Here is a 22,188-nt window from a genome sequence, read left to right as displayed (position 1 = left end):
CGGTTTGGAAATCCAAGCACAAACCCTGGGAAGCAGTATGAGATGTTACTTATCAATAAACAACGAATAGAAACACTATAAACACAAATCATTGTTATTTTTAATATTTGTAATGTACTATGTCACATAGATAATTAATATCAAGTAATTGAATAATTTTAAATATGATTGACTAGTATTAATGAAAGTTTGATTTTATTTTTTTTTAACTTTTATTTATAACTAGAATACCCGTCATCCGTTGGATAACTGTGGGTTTCGGGGGTCATCCATCAAAAAACATCACGTCTGTCACTCAGAGGCATAGCGACCCTTCCTGGCGCCCGGGGACAAACTTTTCGATTTTAACCCCCCCTCCCAAGATTTCAATTTTCAACCCCCCCCCCTCAAACTTTTGATGTGCAACCCCCCCCCCCCCCCACTCAAACTTTCGATTTGAACCCCCCTCAACCTTTCAATTTATTTTTCCAAACCATTTTGGCGCCCCAACATATGTCCCCCCCGCCCCCCCCCCCCCTCCACCTCCCTCTACCTCCCCTTCCCCCCCCCCCCCCCCTCCTCGCTACGCTACTGCAGTGTCACTTATCGTCAAAAAAAAAACAGACCCCACTTTCAAAAATTTGTTTTTTATCTTTTAAAAACACCGAAAACACCGATTTCGGACTATCCCTTCATATACTGACTTCATAGGTGACCTACTCAACTCTACTTCACCTGCCCAGTGTCCCGCCAAGTCTCAGACAACATGTTTTTATCGTTTAAAAAACGATTCCAGCCGAGCATGTCTCTGACCACACTATCCTTTCATATGCTTAGGACAAAGAAACAGACAAACTCTACTTCACCAGCCCTTTATTATTCACATCTAAAAAAATAAATTGAAAAAAAAAATCATTGACGAACTGGTCTAGAACCTGTGCCACCCACATGAGAGCCGACCTCACTACCAAATTAGCTATTTACTCGTGACATTATAAGTGAAGCTTTATACTATACTTTGAGTCTCCTTACGCGCATAGATCTAGATCTAGTAGTAGTAACTTTCAAATTAAATTTTATCTTAAATTAGCCAAACAAAGATTTATATAAAATAAAGAAGGTCTGAAATTATCTAGATCTAGATAGAATTATCTAGATCTAGTCTAGATTCTACGACTCTTTTGCTTAAGTCTTCTTATGTTTAGTTTTTCTTGCTAGACCTAGAATCTAGATCTAATCATTAGCTACGCTTATAGGCCCGGAGCGAGCATTTCAAAATTACCATATTCCAAACAAAGATTTATATAAAATAATAAAGGTCTAAAATAGTTTAGTATATAGAAAATCATTATTATCTAAATCTAGATAGAAAATTATCTATATTTTAGATCTACGACTGAGCTATATCTAGAGTTTACGTCTATAATTTTGCACACTTAGTGGTATAGAAGCCGCGTATGAATCTTAAGTTATGCAAATAGGCCTCGCATCCAGCATTTCCTAATTAGCATATTTCATAGCTATAAAAAAAAAGATTTATATAAAATAATAAAGGTCTAAAATAGTTTAGTATATAGAAACTCATTATTATCTAAATCTAGATAGAATTATCTATATTCTAGATCTACGACTGGTTTGCTAAAGTTTCGTTTTTTTTATTGTATTTATAACTAATAAATCTTGGATTTGACCTAGATTTTTAGATTCTAGATTCTAGATCTAGATCTATAAATAACTTTCCTTCGACAGCTGATCTTTAGACCTAGAGAAATTTATTGTAAAACTAAATGAAAAAGACAGTTGAAAATTGATATAAGTGTTGGAACGTAATAAATACAGCAAACGGACGTATTGTTAAAGTTAAAGCCGACAGAAAATTAGCTTTAGAACGCGTTAAACATTGGAATGGAAACACAATCTTCTTCGATAGGCCGCCATTATCGATGTAAAAAAATAAACACTTCATGTGACGTCACTGTTTCCGTCGAGTCTAGTGGCTTTTCAAATCTTTTAAAAAAAAATGGGTTACTCTGCGTATGAATAAATCAATTAATTAATTAACGTCTTTAAATAAATTTGTGATCAACAGTCTGTCTGCATTAAAAAATTATTCTCTACCTGCATACTATTTTACAGCTTTCCAGATAGAGTCGAACATATCACAATACTCGATCGGACAAACAAACAAAAAAATAAATATTCAAACATGTAAACAAACTTGACTTTTAGTAGTATATAGATGAAATGATAAAAGTTCACTAAAACCCGGAAAGTTCTTTAAAACCAGTTCGGACTTTCAAAACAAGTAATATAATTTTCTTCAACTAGTATAATGTTTTTATTTTTTTTTTTTAAATGCTAAAATGTTGAGATTTAAAATACGTAGGAATCGAAATAATTGTTTTCCTAAAATGATTGTCATTTAAACATTAATTCGTAAATAAAAAAAAAACCTGTTTTAAATTTAAATTTGCATGCATGTTAGTTGTAGTTTTAATTTTAAAGAGAGTTGTAGAATGTTATTTAAAAATTATTGAAAACAGCAACAGAATAATCTCTACTTATTTTGTTTTAATAGTTGCCATTGAACTTCTCTTTCATTCCGGCACTTCACAAAGATAACCCAAAACAAAACTCGAGTCGGACGTGACGTTTGCGCATGCGCCCATGTAGCAATTCAATCCATTAAATGACATCCAATCACACTTGTCATCTCCAAATGTCACCATGTTGAACAAAACGTCCGAACCAAAAGAATTCCCAGACAGGAAGTTCCGGATGAACAACTCTTCTCCGTACGTATCCGGTGTAGCCAGATCTCCACCTATAAGCTGGCACATAGCAGCAGCCTCCACGGCAATCAGGGAGTGGTGCGGTGCGGAGAGGTAGTAGCGTCGGCCCTCAAAACTCTCCGAGACGTTAAAAAGTTTGTTTTTTATTTGATCTCGCTGTTTCCGGTAACCCTGGGTTTCGTTCACCAGACTGTTGAGTATCGTGTAGATGTGTTCGATGTGGTAGTTCAACTCTTTTATATGATCTAACACGTCGTCGCTGTTCGGGATGGCGTAGGTCACTCTCGACGTAGCGTTCATCCCCACCGGATGTCCAACGCTGTTGACCCCGTTCGCCTCGCAGTTATAAACCCCAGATTTATCCGAATCGGGAAAATCCCAAACTATTTTTAGATACGACTCCCCCGTGTTGTCGATGTGACCGGAAACGGTGGGGTTCTCCATGGAGATGTCCTTGACCTGACTGTCGGTGTGGAAGACGTTGATGGAGGCGAGTTCCTTGTAGCTGGTCTGGTTGTTGGCGCGTGAGATGATGAGGGAGATGAGGCTCTCCATGCCGGACTCGCTGATGTTGGTCAGCCAGCACTTGACCTCCAGGTAACGCTGGAAGCCGATCTTGATGACGGTGGGGCTGGAATCTAGATGGATGCCGGATACTGGAGAGTAAAATGTTGAACAGATGTGTATACAATTCTTACAGGTGTGTTGTAAACATACCTGGTGTAGGACAACTAATACGGGAATGTCTTTAATAGCACAGAAGTTAATAAAAAGATTCGTAATTTATTTTTTCTCATTTACAACATAACACACTAATAAAGAGTTGAGCTTGTATAAAAATTAAAAGTATTGATTTAAAATACCATCAGTATACTTGATAAACTTAACACTTTAAGTAATGTAACATGACTGTTATGATGTATGGTTTAGTAGGTATTGAATTGAGTGCAGGTTGGTGCGGAGAACATAGTGAACACATGGGTATGATGACGCGGTACGAAAGATAGTGACGTTTTAGGTTAGAGAGTTAGTTGCTATGAGTTTATGTGTGAGCAGTTGAATCCTTATCGTCGGTGTGGAAGGACGTGTGTTGTTGTAGATACGAGATTAAAAGATTCATATACGAATTACTTGGTCCTCTTATCTCTGAGCGTCGTGGATTCGTTTGAATGTGACATAACCTAGTGTTTATCAAGGTGTAATACTCTCTCCCTGGTATTGGAGACGAGTGAAATGGTAGCTGGCTGGATCAAATAAGTAAACCCTCTCACTGCACTGCAACATAACCGTAACATGGGGAACCAGTATAACATGGTGGAGACAGCCAAACAACGATATATATAGCCAACGACCGTCCTATGAATACTCTGTTTGTCTGGAAATCCGACTGGAAAGAAGAATCTATTCTGAAGTTACCCGTGTTGGGAGAACCGGTGGAAACATATAGGAACAAGATAATCATCGATATAGATCTACGTCGTTTCAGTACAGCACAATTTAACTACGGACATTTCTGATTGTTCACCGTTAGCTGAATATTCTGATGACCTCCAGTCAGCTGTGTCAGCGCAACCTTGACAGTGAACCGTTTAAAACATGGCGGCGGCAGGAAGAAACTAAAGTGATGTGTGTATAATATAAACATTGACTCTGTATCAAGTATCAACGTGAATTACTTCATTTGTGGAAGACAACGAGAAGAACTTATTGAACTAATCAAGGGGACCTGTGTTGTGTGCCGGGACGTATTGGACAAGTCAAAGTCAAGGGGATCTGACGGATCTGTGTTTCAAGTTTCGGGACGTGTTGTACAAGCAAGACTACTGCAAGGGGATCTGTGTGTCGGGACCTGGATCTGTGTGAATTCGTTTTCTAAGATAAGTGCCACCATTTTCTTACTATTTAGAGTACATCTGTGAGGTGTTTTACCACATTGTTGATTGAGCTATCATATATATTATTTATATATTAGTTGTATAATTGTATACGGTAGGAATTAGATCTAGATTTCTAGATAGATCTGGATTCTGTGGACAAATTGTGGTTAATCACAGTTAATGAACTTAATGGTGATCTAGCTAATAGATCTAAATATTACAAATTGAAGGGTCATATATTGTGTCAGATAAGAGTATTTTGTGTGTAAGAAGGTGATAAGTCACTTCTTAAACAGGTGAATCTAGGGCTTAGATCTAGAATCTAGATTGATTTGAATCTATTGGTGGATACTAGATTAGATCTAGTATTGGATCTAGAATGGACACAGAAGAAATTAGGAAAATGTATAAGTTAGGACAGAGTCTGGAATATAAGGGTGAAGATTTAGAGAACTGGGTAACTAGACAAATGAAACTAGTAGAGGAGACAGCTAGTAGGGCCTATAAATGTGAAATAGCTAAACAGGAATTGGATATAGAGAAAGTTAGGATTGAGGCTAATGAGCAAGCTAGAATAGAGATAGAAAAGATAAAGTTGGAATATGAAGCAAAATTGGAACAGGCTAAAGTAGATAATGTGGGCAAGCAAGTAACTAAGGAGGTTAGAAATTATGAAAGTAACATTTTAGGGAAGATTCCAAAATTTGATGAGTACAAAGACAACCTTGACTCATACATAAGGAGATTTGAAACCATAGCAAGAACTACCAATGTTCATGAGTCACAGTGGGGAACACAGTTATTGGTTTTGATAGGAGGTAAGGGATTAGATGCATGCCAGGGTTTAACAGAAGTTGAGATGAAAGACTATAGAATTCTCAAAAGGACTTTATTAGAATATTACCACTTAACAGAAGAAGCTTACAGAGTAAAATTTCAGGAATTATTACCAGAAAACACAGAGGATTTCATGATTTTTTCAAATAATATTAGAACAAGTTTTGACAAATGGTATGATGCTTCGGGATTAGAGTTAACAGTAGAAAATTTGAAGGAATTTATTCTAGTCAACAAGGTTTTGACCTCAGTCCATAAAGATTTATTTGGTTATCTCCAAGAAAGGAAACCCAGAACCTTAGCTGCATGTACTGACCTATGTCAAAAATATCAGGCTGCCCATCCAAATAAAACCATTAGGAAAGAGACAGAATTTGGTCATATGTTTTTAGCTCAGGGAATAGAAAGAAATTATAGTAAAATGGTAGACAACAAGAATATCAGAAGGAATAATGCAAGTCCAAATTTAGTTTCCCAGGGATCATATAATTGTTATAATTGTCAAAAGGCAGGTCATTTAGGGAGAAATTGTCCTGATAGGGTTAGAGTTAGGGATGAGGTAGGAACCAGACCACAAGTTAAATGTTTTGGTTGTAATAGGTCTGGGCATATGAGAAAAGATTGTAGAGAATTCCAAGGGTCAGGGAGAAATAGTTATAATCAAGACCAGGATAGTGTTTACATAGCAGTGTTAAATAAAAATTGTCAGGGGATGAACAATTTCAGGGCTTCAGTGAATAGGATGAATACAGTGACAATTAGGGATACTGGTGCCTCCATTATTGCTGTTAGAGATAAATTTGTGAAATCCCATCAGTACACTAATAAAAGGAAGCGTGTAAATGTGTTTGGAGGTAGAAGCTATAGTTGGCCTGTGGCTAGAGTTTTTGTCAGATCAAAAGAGATTACCGGATATGTAGATGCTGTGGTTTTCAAGAAAGGCCCGTATGACTTGATTATAGGAAATGTTCCTGGGGTGAGAGATGACAATAATAGTAGTAAGGTCCAGAACTTAGAAAACAAAATCAGCATTCTTGAAAAGGAAATAGGAAAACTTGTTAGTAAAGTACAGGAATTGACCAGTTTAATAAAGTATAATGGCTCTGACAAGGTAGATAGTACTAAGGTAAATATAGGAGATAGGAATCAGAATAGAAATAGAAACAGAAAGTGGTGTAAGAAAGATGATACAGAACAAAATAAGGCACAATGTTTTATGGCTAGAGATGGAGATGAGGAATTGAATGATTTACAGTGTGCTCTAGTGACCTCTGCTGATGGAACTGAGACTATAAAGATTAATGATCCAAATTGTGTTTGGGCTGACATATTTAGAGCAAATTTGCCTGATGCTAGTGATTGAATTTTTTTTTACTGAGGTAACTGTCAAAGAAAAGACTGTAGTGTAAGATATGATATATATACATGTAGACATGTTGATGTGCTTGATTGATAGTACTCTGAGTTTTGGTTGATTAATATATGACGATGTGGGTTGATGAAGCTTTGACATAAAGGTTATTATGATAATGATACATAATGATATGGTAAGTTCTTTTTGTTGTTGCATGATGATTACACTAATGTTATGAACTAATGATGTCTATAGTCACTTTGATGGGGTTTGATTGCTTCTGATATAATATGTGTTGATGTGATATGCTTACTTCTCTAGGTTGATGAGAATCTTAAGGTTACCTGATCCATGATGTGGAAATATTTGTTGTACTATAATGATTTACTGAATTGATTATTTTTCTAGGTTGAGAAGTCTTTATGCTGGGTTGATATGGTTATATCATGTGTTAATAGGACTTTATTACAGGAGCTGGGGGATCCAGTGCCATGTTGATTAAGCTGTATTAGTGATATTGTATGTAAAGATGAGAACAACCACAGATGTTCACTAAATGGTGGCACTGGGGGCTCTGTTCGCCATCACAAGTTGTATTGGTCTAAACTAATGGGATGTTGGGTATAATTTTTCTTTTATAGCTACTGGTGTCAACAGATGGACATTGCTGAGTATGATGATGATGAGAAGTGTGTGAAAACCCAAGAATACTTATCTGAGGGAGACATTTCAAGAGAAAATATTTGTTGAATGCTAGTGATTAAAATGAAATTGTATGGGAGTAAAATTACAATGCAATGTAATAATTAAGATTGGAAAATAGAATGAATGTTCATGTATAGCACCTAGTTGATATTGTTAGGTTAAAATCATGTTGAACATGATATGTTGGTAGACATATGTTGAATTTATGGAATTGTTTGAAGCTAATGAGATTAGCTTGAATGGGGAGGGGGGTAATGTTATGATGTATGGTTTAGTAGGTATTGAATTGAGTGCAGGTTGGTGCGAAGAACATAGTGAACACATGGGTATGATGACGCGGTACGAAAGATAGTGACGTTTTAGGTTAGAGAGTTAGTTGCTATGAGTTTATGTGTGAGCAGTTGAATCCTTATCGTCGGTGTGGAAGGACGTGTGTTGTTGTAGATACGAGATTAAAAGATTCATATACGAATTACTTGGTCCTCTTATCTCTGAGCGTCGTGGATTCGTTTGAATGTGACATAACCTAGTGTTTATCAAGGTGTAATACTCTCTCCCTGGTATTGGAGACGAGTGAAATGGTAGCTGGCTGGATCAAATAAGTAAACCCTCTCACTGCACTGCAACATAACCGTAACATGGGGAACCAGTATAACAATGACGCCATAAAAAATAGGAATTAAACGACATAAAGCGTAATGTGTTTTTCTTACAACACAGTTTGATGATTTATGCCTTCTAATTCTATAAACACAGCGCAAGTAGAACCATATCGTACAAGGTGTTTACTTAATTAATGTAAGATCAACGGGGAAAAGACAAATCGTATTAAAATTAATATTACTTTTTTTATCATGAGTTTCCTCCTTTTAGAATTAACTTAAGTATAATATTAACTTATAAGGTTTGTAGGCTACTCAAATAAATTGTAATTTGAGATAACGTAACACAACTTACCCACTGTAACAACTCCGAGTAAAATGAGAAACTGTCGCCGCATTTCTTGCGTTGATGAACGTGAACAATTAGATGTTACAAGTTTCTAATTTCACATAACAAGTTGATATGTCTTCTCTTATTCTTCCATCTGCTAAATAGTATTGTCTACCGTAGGGAAGTTTGATAATGATAATCGGTTAAAAGATACAGATGTTAATCTTTTTTTAAAGATAACACTTATAATAAAATCGAATTTATTTATTGTTGTATCTACGATACTTTAAATGACCAAAGCTGTATATTTAGTCCTAGCTGTTTCACATTCATACTTTATTCAATACCTATTAGATATATAGCAATATAGAAACTGAAACAATAATTCGCATGAAAGATAATCAAACTGGTTCAATAGATTACAGTTCGTTCTCTATCTGTGACTTCAAAGCGATTCAGGTCATAGATTACGTTAAATGAAACATATCGTGTGCAAATAGAAACTGATGTATGACATTATAAACAAATTGGACGGCATAACATTGCAAGAACTGTATGTTATTATATCCAAATGTATATGCTTTTATTTTGTTATCGAAAATAATAAAAATGCACTACTAGTATAATAACAGTTAATGTTTTAAAACACATTTTAAAATGTCATTTCAACAATATTATATATACATTTATATATATATATATATATATATATATATATATATATATATATATATATATATATATATTATTTTAAGTATAATTAGATGTTCCAGCCACAGCTTTAGCTATTTCCAAGAGTTGTTTATTTTTTCTGTTTACCCAGTGGTTCTCCTGCTTTTTGTCTATGATGCCAATCAATGTTAAATTAATGCAGGGGTTGGGTGGATACAAATTGGCTAATTAATGCATTATAATTGTGTATGAATAGCACGATTAACAACCTTATTCACTTGGGTATTCGTCATTTTTACAAACTAAAATGAAATTTAATAATTCCTTACAATGAAAGTTTGTCACGTTTAAGCAATAATAAGGAATACTATTTCCAAAAAGAAATCCTCGATTTACTTGATAATAAAACAATTTTCTATCATTTTTTTTTTAAATTACAATTAGTATCAAAATATATGTTATTTTTTACTTTGAATAAAGTAAATGTACAGTTAAAAAAATAAGATAAGTCAATAAACAATTTATTTTATCTTTCCTTGTTTGCTCTATTTAACTTTTAGTATGCCAAGCTAACAGTGCTAGTCCTGGTGTCTATTTAGGTTATGTTTATTGAATACGTTTAAATAAACAAATAACTCTAACGTTTGTTTGGCTCCACTTCAAAATAGCTGACAACAAAAACTTTAGACTTAAAGTTACGGAGATATAATTTGGCTACCCGTACCCCTGCACAAGTAACGCGTCCAGCTCCGTCAATGTCTCTCGCCGTTTCGACTTATTCGAGTCGGTACTAGTTTAATAGTTCAGTTTCAATTTCCGCACAAAATTTGGCAAATCAGGATACCAAAATTGGCGTATTTCTTTACATATTTTATCTCAATTCACTAACAAGATTAATATTACAATGATTGTTATTAAGTTAGTAAAACTAATAAAACAAATATAACAAAATTTATAACAGCAAGCTTTTAAACGAAATTTTAAAAAGTAGTTTGCTTTCTTTCATAAATGCTTTGATCGCTCATGAGATATTTTACATATTTTAGCGACCAAATCTAGATCTAAATAGGCTTCGACTAAAAATATGTGTCTTAAAACCCAATTACTACTCTAAAAGACAGTTCTCTGCCTCTTCTTCGTAGGCAACCGTGACAACAGTTGACCCTCTATGGGAGGTGATCTCGCGATCTCTAGCATTTAATCTTGTTATCTCCCCTTTTATTATTGACCAGTAGATTCCCCTAAAATACAGTGTCCGCATATTCCGATTAATCGACTTTCGGGCAACGAACCGTTCCCAATCATAATAAGAAAATAGAGTTGACATTTTTTAAAATTATATTTGTTGTTATTTGGAATTCTAGATTTTTTTTTATCTTGAAGCGAAGCCCAGAAACAAGCAGCCGCCATGTTGTTTTATCAACGAAATCGCTGCATTAGAAGTTGGTCAAAATTAAGATTTGCCAAAAACCCACATACAACAAACAAAAAACTAAGAAAAATAAAAATAAACAAACGGGCGTTGCAAACTAAATAAAAGCTTGTAAAAAATTTTTTACACAGAAAGTTTTAAGATGATTATTTATTACGAGCCGACCCGCGGCGTATCATACGCCGCTATTTAGTTGATTTATTTTCTACTTTTCAGTAATTCATAATTTGTGAATTCGACAGTACCAATGCTGCCACTGAAATTATTTGCTTTAAAACACTAACCCCCCCTCCTTTCCCCTAACCCCGACCCTACACCCCCCCCCCCCCGTGAAAGCAGCCTCCTCTTAGTTACCTCCTGTAAGTTTAAAATCGGTTCAAACTAAATTATCTGCCCCTAGTAGCCGTCACTAAACCCGGCTGTACGGTTTATAAACATTAACGTGACCACAGCTCAGCAGACCATGTGGGGGTGGGGTAGGGTGGTAGTGATAGAGAGAAAGAGAGGGGACTGTAAGGAGGCGCTTGCAGCTTGTTTTCTAACGGCTCGCAGAGGAGAATTATATATATAGATAAATCATTGAACAAAAAACGTTTGCTTTTAAAACCCTTTATTTATCAAAGTAAGCTAATTTCCATTTGCAATTTTAATTTTCAAAATTGTACTTGAACACTTTTAACTCACAACTCCTTAAAAGAGAAAAAAAGTTAAAATCGCCCTTTAAGAAACAAATGCAGTGTATTAGTTAAGGATTTTGAAATGTTTCTAGATTTATGACTGAAGCATTCGTTAAAATTATTATTTTTCTAACCGAAATTTAAGAAATTGAATAATTATAACGAATATAAGCACGACACAATTAGTTACAAAGATTTTATGGTTTGATTTTTTTTATCAGTAAAGTTGTTTGTATTGTTTATTAAACTGGCTTTTGGTCTGGCACCTCGCAAAGATAAGTCAGCTTAAAAGAAAAATCGCTCATGGTATGAGAACACGGATCATCAACCATTAGCCATGTTGGGGAATATAATACAACACAATTTTGACTTCGCCCACCGTTCGGTTCACTCGAATACCAATGTGTGTAATTTGCCACGGTCTTGCTGTGTCGATTTACCCAAACTTTCTCCTGTAGCTCATCTGATAACCCGGTCATTGCAATACTGAAATTCAACTTGTTTTTTTCGTTTGTCAAAAAATTTATCAAAAATTGATGCTCGTCTCTAGAGTCGATCTCGACCAGGTAACCACCAAACAACTCACACATAGCTTCAGCTGATTCTACTTTGAATGTGTAAAGCCTGTTTGACAGTAAGTAATGATGTCCGTTAAACGGCGGAGATATACTGAACATGTCCGTCTGTATTAAATCCAGGTTTGTTTTCAACGTATCGATCTCTAGCGTAAGGTTCTGAATTTCATTGACCAGTTGACCCGTTGTAGGGATAGAAGAGTTAACTGAAATAGTTGAGGTCAGGGTCACCGGATGTCCAGTGTGGCTCACACCGTGAGCCTCACAAGCGTAAAGACCGCGCTTGTTGACGTCTGGAAATCTCCACACCAGACGCAGGTAAGATTCTCCCAGGTTGTCGATATTACCGGAACCTGTCAGCGTTTCATTGGATACGTCAACCACGTGACTGCCTGGACTAAAAACGTTAATGGACGCCAGCTCTTTACTAGGGCCGTGGCCTGACCTAGTTATGATCAGGGAAATCAGGCTCTCCATCTGGGTGCTGCTGTTGATAAAAGTGTGACATTTCACCTCCAAAGTTGTTGTTAGTCCAATAAGCATTGTAGTTGGCGTTGCTTCAATCTGTAAACCGTAACCTGTTATAAATATATATATATATATATATATATATATATATATATATATATATATAACTTATCCGGAACAAATCAAAATGTTAATTGTAGAAACGATAAAAAGGTTCAATAAAATGTAAATTTAAACATTTTATAATTCAAAGCATCACGTAATTTGTACCACTAATCAAAATTTCACAAAATAATTGATAACTATTTCGTTAAAACCTTTGTGCGTTTAAACGTGGTAATGAATTGCTACATTTAGTTCTATTTTTTTTTTTTTTTGTAAAGGCACGCTCAACAATCGAGTAAAACATTGGTACGGTAGAAATGGAATCTGCATTAATTATTTTGTGTAGCCTCTAAGGTGTCAGCCCTAAGCCCAGCCGCCTTGGTTTACCTAAAATGGGCAAAGTACACATCGGAACTTGGTAGAATCAGTGACGTCCTATACACTCCAGCCCGTGATTCAAACTCGAGACTTTCGGGTTAGCCGCCGTGAGCCCTACCTTACAGCCACCCACCCCCTATTGTATGTGTAATTATAGTTTTTCATAGATTACATATGAACTAACCTGTACCAACAGCGCATAGTAATAACAGCAGAAAAGTATACAAATATTTCATGGTTGTATACTGTTTATGCTTTAACACACACAATCTGACAGTTGTATCGTCCTGGGATAGCTTCTCACGAACTGATGCTGCAACACTCGTGTAATTATTATCGACGATTTATCATTATTGACGTCATCAGTGATAGGAGTTGTTGATTGTATCTAAAGCCTACAAATTGTTGAACTTATGATAAAATGATAAATTGATAACAGTAAACACAATAAAGATAAAATATTACGGATACGAGCTTATCTAAGGTTTATTAAAGTCAATTGTGATTGGGGGAGTTGGTGTATTAAAGTGCATTGTCACGACCGTACATTGTGGGCCCTTAGCTCACTGAACGTGACTCTGGTCCCTAATTCCTTGCCAGCCGCGGCGCGATTGCCCAGGGGAGAGCTCTGCCACGATCACACCTTGAAGAGTCTTGTCCCTAGAATCCATGATGGACCCACACTTTACATCACAGAGGTCCCTAGCTGGAAAAATTAGAATGAGCCCTACGCCGCAAGTTTTTAACTTGCGATTTCCTTGTACCACAAGTTTTTAACGTGCGATTTCCTTGTACCACAAGTTTTTAACGTGCGATTTCCTTGTACCACAAGTTTTTGACCTGTGATTTCCTTGTACCACAAGTTTTTAACCTGTGATTTCCTTGTAACCCAAGTATTTAACCTGCAATTTCCTGCTTAAAATTCTCCCAGTCCAATCTCTAATCGTCAACATAACAGAGACCTCCGCTAGTCAAATAGTAATGGCATTCAGTAGACATTCTGGAATCAGCTATAAGATGTGGATGACATTCAGCACACTTTTCGAAAACCACAAAGCAAACAAAGGAAATGACGTCAGAATAACCTCGGAAATTTCACTTGTGGGAGACACTTTCAAGTTGAGTTGCAGCCCAAATAATAACTTTAGACATAGAACTACGGAGACTTTATGCGGCCCGTAGTCATTTAGAGTAACACGTTAAGTTCCTTCAACTAATCTTCATCTTTCTCATATAGGCACAAATTTAGCACCGATCCCATTTCCGCCGACCATTAGGCAAATCAGGATATATAAAAAAGCGGATTTAAATTGTCAAAGATTTTCACATGGTATCTCAATTCAGAAATAGGTTTATTGTGAATAAAACAGATGTACTATTCTATGTCAATAAAAAAATGACTATACAAAATACACAGAAAGTTTCAAGACAATGATACTTTTTAAAACAATAAAGTAAATATTTAGTTTTTAAAAATTCTATTTTTTTTTATTTTTATGAAAGTCAAATGAAATTATATTTTTAAATTTTACTTCAACACTTTCAACTCATCATACATTAAATGCACTGAAATGCATAAACCATCTTGAACGAAACTTTGGAAAGTATTAGAGAAAAATATTACATTTACTACCTATCACTTTCATGACTAAATTAATCTTTTTCCGCCAGAAATAAAAATTAGATAACGTATAAAATTATATAATGTTTAACATATAACCTGTATCAGTCTAGCTGTTTTTCATTTCTATTTAATTAATGTATATTAGTTCGGCACCTCGCATAGATAAGTCAGCTTTAAAGCGAAATCGCTTCTTGTGAGAGAACACGGATCATCAGTCATTAACCAAGATGGCTGGTACAACACCACACAGTTCTCACTTCTTCCACCATTGGGTTTATTTGCAAGCCAATTTGTATACCTAGCCACAGTTTTGCTATGTCGGTTTACCCAAACAATCTCCTGTTCCTCGTCTGATAATCCCGTCATTGTTACAATGAAATTCAATTTTTTTGATTCGTCATTCAAAAAATTGATCAAAAATTGATGCTCTTCAGCTGAATCGATCTCGACAAGGTAACCACCTAATAACTCACACATGGCTTCAGCTGATTCTACCTGGTACGTGTAGAGCCTGCTGGATAGTAAGTAATGACGACCATTATACGGAGGGGAGATTGTGAACATATAATTCTTTATCAATTCCTGATTTGATTTTAAGTTTGAGGGACACCGTTCTTTATCATATTCACTCTCTAACGTCAGATTTTTAATTAGATCGACCAGTTCATCAGTTTCGGGATACGAATTGGTAACCGAAATAGTTGAGGTCAGGGACACCGGATGTCCAGTGTGGCTCACACCGTGAGCCTCACACGCGTAAAGTCCGCGCTTGTTGACGTCTGGAAATCTCCACACCAGACGCAGGTAAGATTCTCCCAGGTTGTCGATCTTACCGGAAGCTGTCAGCGTTTCATTGGACGTGTCCACCACGTGACCTTCTGGGCTGAAAGCGTTAATGGAGGCCAACTCTTTATCTGGACCGTGACCTGACCTTGTGATGATCAAAGACATCAGACTCTCCATCTGGGAGCTGTTGTTATTAAAAGTGTGACATTTGACTTCAAGCGTTGTTGTTAGTCCAATCACTACCGAGGTGGGCATTGCATCGATCTGTAAACTGTCACCTGTTTATATATATATATATATATATATATATATATATATATATATATATATATATATATATATATATATATATATATATGCAAATAAACATACAAATCTATATATATGTACATACAATGTATGTGTGTGTCTATTTGTTTGTTTGTCTTTAATGTATTACTACACCTCTCATCAAATCGCCTTGAAACTTTGGGAAATCGTAGAGAATTTTATTGGGGAGGTTTATGTGAAAAAAAAATCTAAATTCGAAGGGGTGACACCACGGCAGGGCGCGATTTGCTTTTCTCTTTATATGCGGTATATAAAAATAAGAAACTATTTTGGTTTGATGGCGTTTATCCGATCGCCATCAAACTTTGATCAGTTCATTAGAACACTGTGGGGAAGAATTCTGTAAAAAATTCATTTTAAATTTCACAAGGGCGGCGCCACGGGAGGGTGCGATTTTTCTCTATAAACGGTATATACAAATAAAAGTCGATTTTGGTTTGACATCGTTTCTCCGATCGCCATCAAACTTTGGGGAGTTAATTAGAACACTTCATGTGAGGTTTCTGTAGAAAATGTTTTTTAATTTCGCAAGGGCGGCGCCAAGGGATGGTGGGATTTTTCTCTATATACGGTATATAAAAGTAAAAGACGATTGCGGTTCGACACAGTTTATCCGGGTGCCATAAAACTTTAGGGAATTGATGAATACTCCCGAGAAGGTTTCTGGGGTGGGAGATGGGGTAGTGGTGGGTGGTGGTGGGAGGGGGATTTAATTTTGCATGGGCGTCCCCCGGCAGGATGCGATTTGGCGCCCTGGTCTTTCCCGTAAGCGCTATGGTGACTACGTTTGTTCTAAACAGTGTGATAGACAATGGATAGGATGGAGCGTTACAAACGCTCACTAAATTGAATCAGACGTATCCGCCGGCGCCGTAGTAGGATGCGATTTAGCTGCAAACAAAAATGTCAGTTTCGGCCCCCAAAGGCTCACATGGGCTGCCGAGGGCCATATAATACGTTTTATTTTGATAATCAGAAAACTTACCCAATGTTAGATTATTAACGGGGGTGTTTCTTTTTTTCCGTAAAAAAATCCAAACAGTTTCGTCACTTTGCGAACGATGTAATTAGCATCTATTTTTAGACAATCCAATCAGAAATCAAGATGGAGCATCTAATGATAGACCATTAGTAACGCTAACATATTGCGTCAGTAACACTGATGTTTAAAACACGTTAAATAATATGTTTTTGTGTTGAAAAAAAATCCAGTTCATTTGTGTCACTTTAGCGAATGACGCAATCTGCATCATTAATACTAATAGTTTCGCTGTCTGTCTATCTATCTATCTGACAAGAACGCTCTAGAGAAAACACAAGGAAAATAAAAACATGCATAGTATTTCGAAAAACGAAGTATGACGTCGACACATTTAGCGCACAGAGTAGAAAATAATCTCAAGCCGGATAGTGCACACATTGATATGACGTCATTGATTTGGTCTAATTTGGTCTAATCTAAGTGGTTTGCGTGAAGTTTCTTTCATACAATTCTTCGGGTAGGGGCGAAGCCCCACCCCCGCGTAAGAACGTCTGAGCCCCCCCCCCCCCCCCCCCCCCTCTCCCCAACTCAAAAGAAATTTCCTCATCGATACTCTATAATAAAATTACCGCCTAATTAATGTGTCTCATCTAAAAAGTGGTTTTCTTGCAATTTCTTTAATGCAATTCTTCGCGTAGTGGCTATGCGCGACACCAGTGTTTCTTTCAGACTTTTTCCTCCACGGAGAGGGGTGAGGGTACTTGAAATTTTCGGGGGCGGGGGTAGAATTTTCGGGGAGGGGGCGGACACTGGAAAAAGTAAATAATTATATTTCGTTGAATGGGACGGTAGACATGTTTTTTAGAGGGGGGGGGGGGGTGGGGGTGTGGGGGGGGGTGTGGGTGGGTGGGGGGTGGGGTGTGTGGGGGTGGGGGGTGGTGTGTGTGGGGGTGGGGGGTGGGGGGGGGGTGTGTGGGTGGGTGGGGGGTGGGGTGTGTGGGGGGTGGGGGGTGGTGTGTGTGGGGGTGGGGGGTGGGGGGGTGGTGTGTGTGGGGGTGGGTGGGGGGGTGTGGGGGTGGGGGGGTGGTTTTAGTTTAGAGAAAAGAGACAGCACTATCAGCCTAGCGCCCGGTGTATCCTTCCTCAACGGGCCATTTTTCTCGTCTATAATAATAGTTTCGCTGTCTGTCTATCTGACAAGAACGCTCTGTGTCTGACAAGAACGCTTTGTCTGACAAGAACGCTTTGTCTGACAAGAACGCTCTAGAGAAAACACAAGCAAAATAAAAACATGCACAGTAATTCGAAAAACGAAATATGACGTCGACACATTTAGCGTAGAGTAGAACATAATCTCAAACCAGAGAGTGCACACAGTAAAATGACGTCATTGATTATCGCGTAAACATTGAAAAAAAGGAAATGTTGTCTAATCTAAATGGTTTGCGTGAAGAGTTTCTTGCATACAATTCTTCGGGTAGGGGCGAAGCCCCACCCCCCGCGTAAGAACGTCTGAGCCCCCCCCCCCCCCCTCCACAACTCAAAAGAAATTTCCTCATCGATACTCTATAATAAAATTACCGCCTAATTAATGTGTCTAATCTAAAAAGTGGTTTTCTTGCAATGGGACGGTAGACATGTTTTTTTTTTGGGGGGGGGGGGGGGGGGGGGGGGTGGAGGGGTGGGTGTGGGGGGGGGGGGGGTGGGGGGGGTTGGGGTGGTGTGTGGGGTGGGGGGTGGGGGTGGTGTGTGGTGTGTGGGTTGGTTTCAGTGTTTCTTTCAGACTTTTTCCTCCCCGGAGAGGGGTGGGGGTACTTGAAATTTTCGGGGGCGGGGGGTAGAATTTTCTGGGAGGGGGCGGACACTGGAAAAAGTATATAATTATATTTCGTTGAATGGGACGGTAGACATGTTTTTTTTTTGGGGTGGGGGGTGGTGGAGGGGTGGGGGGGGGGTGGTGTGTGTGGGGGGGTGGGGGTGGGGGGTGGTGTGTGGGGGTGGTGGTGTGTGGGGGGTGGGGGGTGGGGGGTGGTGTGTGGGGGGGTGGGTTGGTTTCAGTGTTTCTTTCAGACTTTTTCCTCCCCGGAGAGGGGTGGGGGTACTTGAAATTTTCGGGGGCGGGGGTAGAATTTTCTGGGAGGGGGCGGACACTGGAAAAAGTATATAATTATATTTCGTTGAATGGGACGGTAGACATGTTTTTTTTTGGGGGGGGGGTGGGGGGTGGGGGGCGGTGTGTGGAGGGGGTGGTGTGTGGGGGTGAGGGGTGGGGGTGGTGTGTGGTGGGGGGTGGGGGTGGTGTGTGGGGTTGAGGGGTTGGGTTGGGGGTGGTGTGTGGTGGGGGGTGGGGGGTGGTGTGTGGGGGGGTGGGGTGGGGTGGGGGTGGTGTGTGGGGGGGGGTGGGTTGGTTTTAGTTTAGAGAAAAGAGACAGCACTATCAGCCTAGCGCCCGTTGTACCCTTCCTCAACGGGCCATTTTTCTCGTTGTTAATAGGATGCGATATGGCACGATGGCGCCTGTTAGTTTTAAGGCGTCTATGCGGTAGTGTAATGGGGGGGGGGGGTCCTGAGAGCGCCCCTCTACGTCCCTGACGCATGGGCAGTCATCAAAGTGTGTATTACCTTATTATTTCGGTGAGTTATTAATGTACACTCAAGGTTTTCATGCGGTAGTGTAGGTAAACCCGTTTCGCGACATTTATGATCCAAGCGCAGGCATTGTTTACATTTAAATAACTCACTTTTAGAAAACAAGGTCACGCGTCTAAGAGTATAGGATTGGTGACGCATGGAATAAACCCTTCTTATATATTTTGTGGGACGGGTACGCTAGTTTATATATATATATATATATATATATATATATATATATATATATATATATATATATATATATATATATATATATATATATATGATATATATATAAGATATATATGATATATAGATATAGATGATATATAGATATACATATATATATATATATATATATATATATACCGTTGCCTTACCCGTCACCGTTACCATTATCTTGACCCTGACCATTAACCTAACCCAGACCCTGAACTTAGCCTTTACTCTTACCATTACCCTTGCCCCTATCTTTATTCTTACCATAACTCCATAACTCTAACCCTTTCCGTTACCCTAACCGATGTGTAACTGTCAGACAGTAGGTAATGTCCTAATGCAGTTTTTTGGTCGGGTTTATATCCTGGAAGGAAATTTAATTGGCAAGTGTTAATTAAACTGGGGGCAATGACGTTGTTAAAATTATAAAGAGTGAGTAATGTCAAGATTTCTTTTTATACACTACTACCCCATAGTGTAACGTAACGTAACATTTCCATCAGGGGCGGAACTACCATGCCACCAGACCCCGCAATACGAGGGGGGGGGGGGGGGGGTGGGGTGCAGTAAGTTTAGGGGGGCCCATTTTCGACACAAAAAAAAACAATGAATATTTTTGTTTTCATAAATAATTTTTTTCGTGCTCTTTGATAGTGGTTTTGTAAACAAAAAAATTCATAAAAAACGTTTTAATAACAATGTTGTATGTACTAATGCACTAAAAAGTAGAAAAAAAATTATACAATGCTAATTAAGTAACTATAAAGAAAAGCGGGTCACTTTAGTATCTATTGGATAATTTTAATAATATTTAGAAAGAGACCTACGCTTTTCTTCATAGTTATTTAAATAGCATCGTATAATTTATTTTCTACTTTTTAGTGCATTAGTACATAAAAGCTCGTTATTAAAACGTTTTTTATTAAATTTGTTTCAGTACTTTAATTTTTTTTTAAATTTACAATAGAGTTGCATGACTAAAAACCATTGCGCACCTAATGAACTTGATATCGCGTATATAATAGTGCGGAATATTTTTTGTAAGACTGCCTATTAATTTGGTCAAAATTTTAATTAATTTATAAAAAATTAATTATGCAAACCAATTAATTAAATTTAATTTCATGTTGCATTGTCTTCACGTCTTGACCCACGTAGCAATTACGAAACGCATCTGTCAGTTAGAAGTGCTCGTAATTTCTCTCGGGCGTTTCGATCTAGACAGACTGACGACTGACGACAGACAGAGACAGTGAGTTAAATAAAAGCTTGCAATAAAATGTCTAATACAGCAGTAATTGTTCTACAGTAACTATCACACACTATTTCTTAGAAAAATATTTTTAAAAGGTGTAGTTTAAAAGATACGTAAACGTTCACACTACTTCCATGACTTACTGCCCTTCTTAAAAATGGGAATGCCCATAAAGATCGTATAAATAGTTTTGTACTATGTAAATTAATAAACCGAATATTTTTATATAACACTACGTGGATGAAAACTCGTGATATAGGCCTAGACATGATTTTTAATCTATTTTTACTTTCTCGTATACGAAGTAAAGAGAAAGTATTGAAATCGTGCAAAAGAAAATCGACATCTTTGCAAATCTTGACGTTTTACACCTCCCTGATTTGGAAAAAGAAACATGGTTTTGCACATTTCACTTCGATGACAATGTGAGTCTATCTATTTTTTTTTATTTAACTACGTATTTAGTTAGTCATTAAAAATTAATGAAACGGTTTCAAAGCTAAGGGGAGATAACACAATCATATCACTAGATAAATAACTATAATATTAAAGAACAGCAGGAGTGATAACTAGCTAGACACGATCACTCTAACATTCTGGTGAGCTGTAGTTTAGGTCGAATATGTACAATCGTAAAGCCGGGTCGAACTAGTAAAGGCTATTTTGGGCACAACATATAGTTTCAAACTATTTGAAACTAAGGTGAGGTAGCAAGATTAAGAACTATCCTTCGCTTTTTTAGGTTGTTGATTAATGCAATTTGTGGTCACGAACCGTTGCTTTTCACGGGCAGATAATAGTCTTTACGTTATCGCAGAGCTAATGCTTGCGTTTTGAACATCATAAAGTAGTATTACAATAAAGTAGAGAATAAAATAAATATGAAAATTTTTTTATAGCAATAAGCTTTTAAATGGACTGAAAATACAAAAATAAAACTAATGTACTATCCTTAATAAATGTTTTGTCGCTTATGAAATAATTTACATATTTTAGCTCCTAAAGCTTTAAATAAAGAAAGAAGTAAATTAGTTTTATTTTCTTTATTTTCAGTGCATTTAAAAGCGTGTTGCTATAAATATTGTTTATGTGTGTGTGCTTACAGGATATTTGTTTAAAAATTACAAAATCACATGCGAACTAACCTGCATCAACATCGATCAGAAAACACAGCAGAAAAGTATATAAATACTTCATGGTCGTGTACTGTTTATGCACCTAACATACACAATCTGACAGTTGTCTCGTCCTGGGATAGCTTCTCACGAACTGATGGTGCAACACTTGTGTAATTATTATCGACGGTTTATCATTATTGACGTCATCAGTGATAGAAGTTGTTGATTGTATATAAAGCTTACTAATTGTTGAACTTTTGATAAAATGATAACATGATAACTGTAAACAAGTAAAACAAAATATTACGTACAACAGCTTATCTAAGTTTCATTAAAGTTAATGGTGAAGGGGTAAGGGTATTGAAGTGCCATGTCAGGACCGTACATTGTAGGTCCTCTACCCAACTGAACGGGACTCTGGTCCCTAATTCCTTGCCAGCCGCGGCGCGATTGCCCAGG

The 22,188-nt window shown here is 37.3% G+C and overlaps 2 protein-coding genes across 2 annotated transcripts; both read right to left on the bottom strand.

Annotated features, from left to right (window-relative positions):
• Window positions 1-11,189: 11,189 nt before the first annotated feature.
• LOC131934565 (uncharacterized) lies at window positions 11,190-13,037 on the bottom strand. Its single transcript, XM_059290623.1, has 2 exons — window positions 12,969-13,037; window positions 11,190-12,411 (listed from the first exon to the last, which is right to left on the bottom strand). The coding sequence occupies exons 1-2, from the start codon at window positions 13,018-13,020 to the stop codon at window positions 11,501-11,503; spliced, it is 963 nt and encodes a 320-aa protein (XP_059146606.1). The 5' UTR covers window positions 13,021-13,037; the 3' UTR covers window positions 11,190-11,500.
• A 1,277-nt stretch (window positions 13,038-14,314) lies between these two features.
• On the bottom strand, window positions 14,315-21,891 carry LOC131934564 (uncharacterized). Its single transcript, XM_059290622.1, has 2 exons — window positions 21,757-21,891; window positions 14,315-15,472 (listed from the first exon to the last, which is right to left on the bottom strand). Exons 1-2 carry the CDS (start codon window positions 21,806-21,808, stop codon window positions 14,550-14,552), a joined length of 975 nt encoding a protein of 324 aa, XP_059146605.1. The 5' UTR covers window positions 21,809-21,891; the 3' UTR covers window positions 14,315-14,549.
• Between the last annotated feature and the right edge of the window lie 297 nt (window positions 21,892-22,188).

This window comes from Physella acuta, unplaced genomic scaffold (genome assembly GCF_028476545.2).
Source record: "Physella acuta isolate Inbredline_101_S28 unplaced genomic scaffold, ASM2847654v3 ptg000112l, whole genome shotgun sequence".
Lineage (NCBI taxonomy): Eukaryota > Metazoa > Mollusca > Gastropoda > Physidae > Physella > Physella acuta.
The sequence above is the reverse complement of the archived record's forward strand: the minus strand, read 5'-3'. Positions and strand labels throughout refer to the sequence as shown.

What these genes read in the sequence shown, in the direction of transcription:
- LOC131934564 (XM_059290622.1), bottom strand. Translation starts at nt 21,808, where the DNA reads ATGAAGTATTTATATACTTTTCTGCTGTGTTTTCTGATCGATGTTGAT. An exon ending in TCTGATCGATGTTGATGCAG is followed by an intron (nt 15,473 to 21,756) that starts GTTAGTTCGCAT and finishes ATATATAAACAG; the next exon opens with GTGACAGTTTACAGATCGAT.
- LOC131934565 (XM_059290623.1), bottom strand. Translation starts at nt 13,020, where the DNA reads ATGAAATATTTGTATACTTTTCTGCTGTTATTACTATGCGCTGTTGGT. An exon ending in ACTATGCGCTGTTGGTACAG is followed by an intron (nt 12,412 to 12,968) that starts GTTAGTTCATAT and finishes TATTTATAACAG; the next exon opens with GTTACGGTTTACAGATTGAA.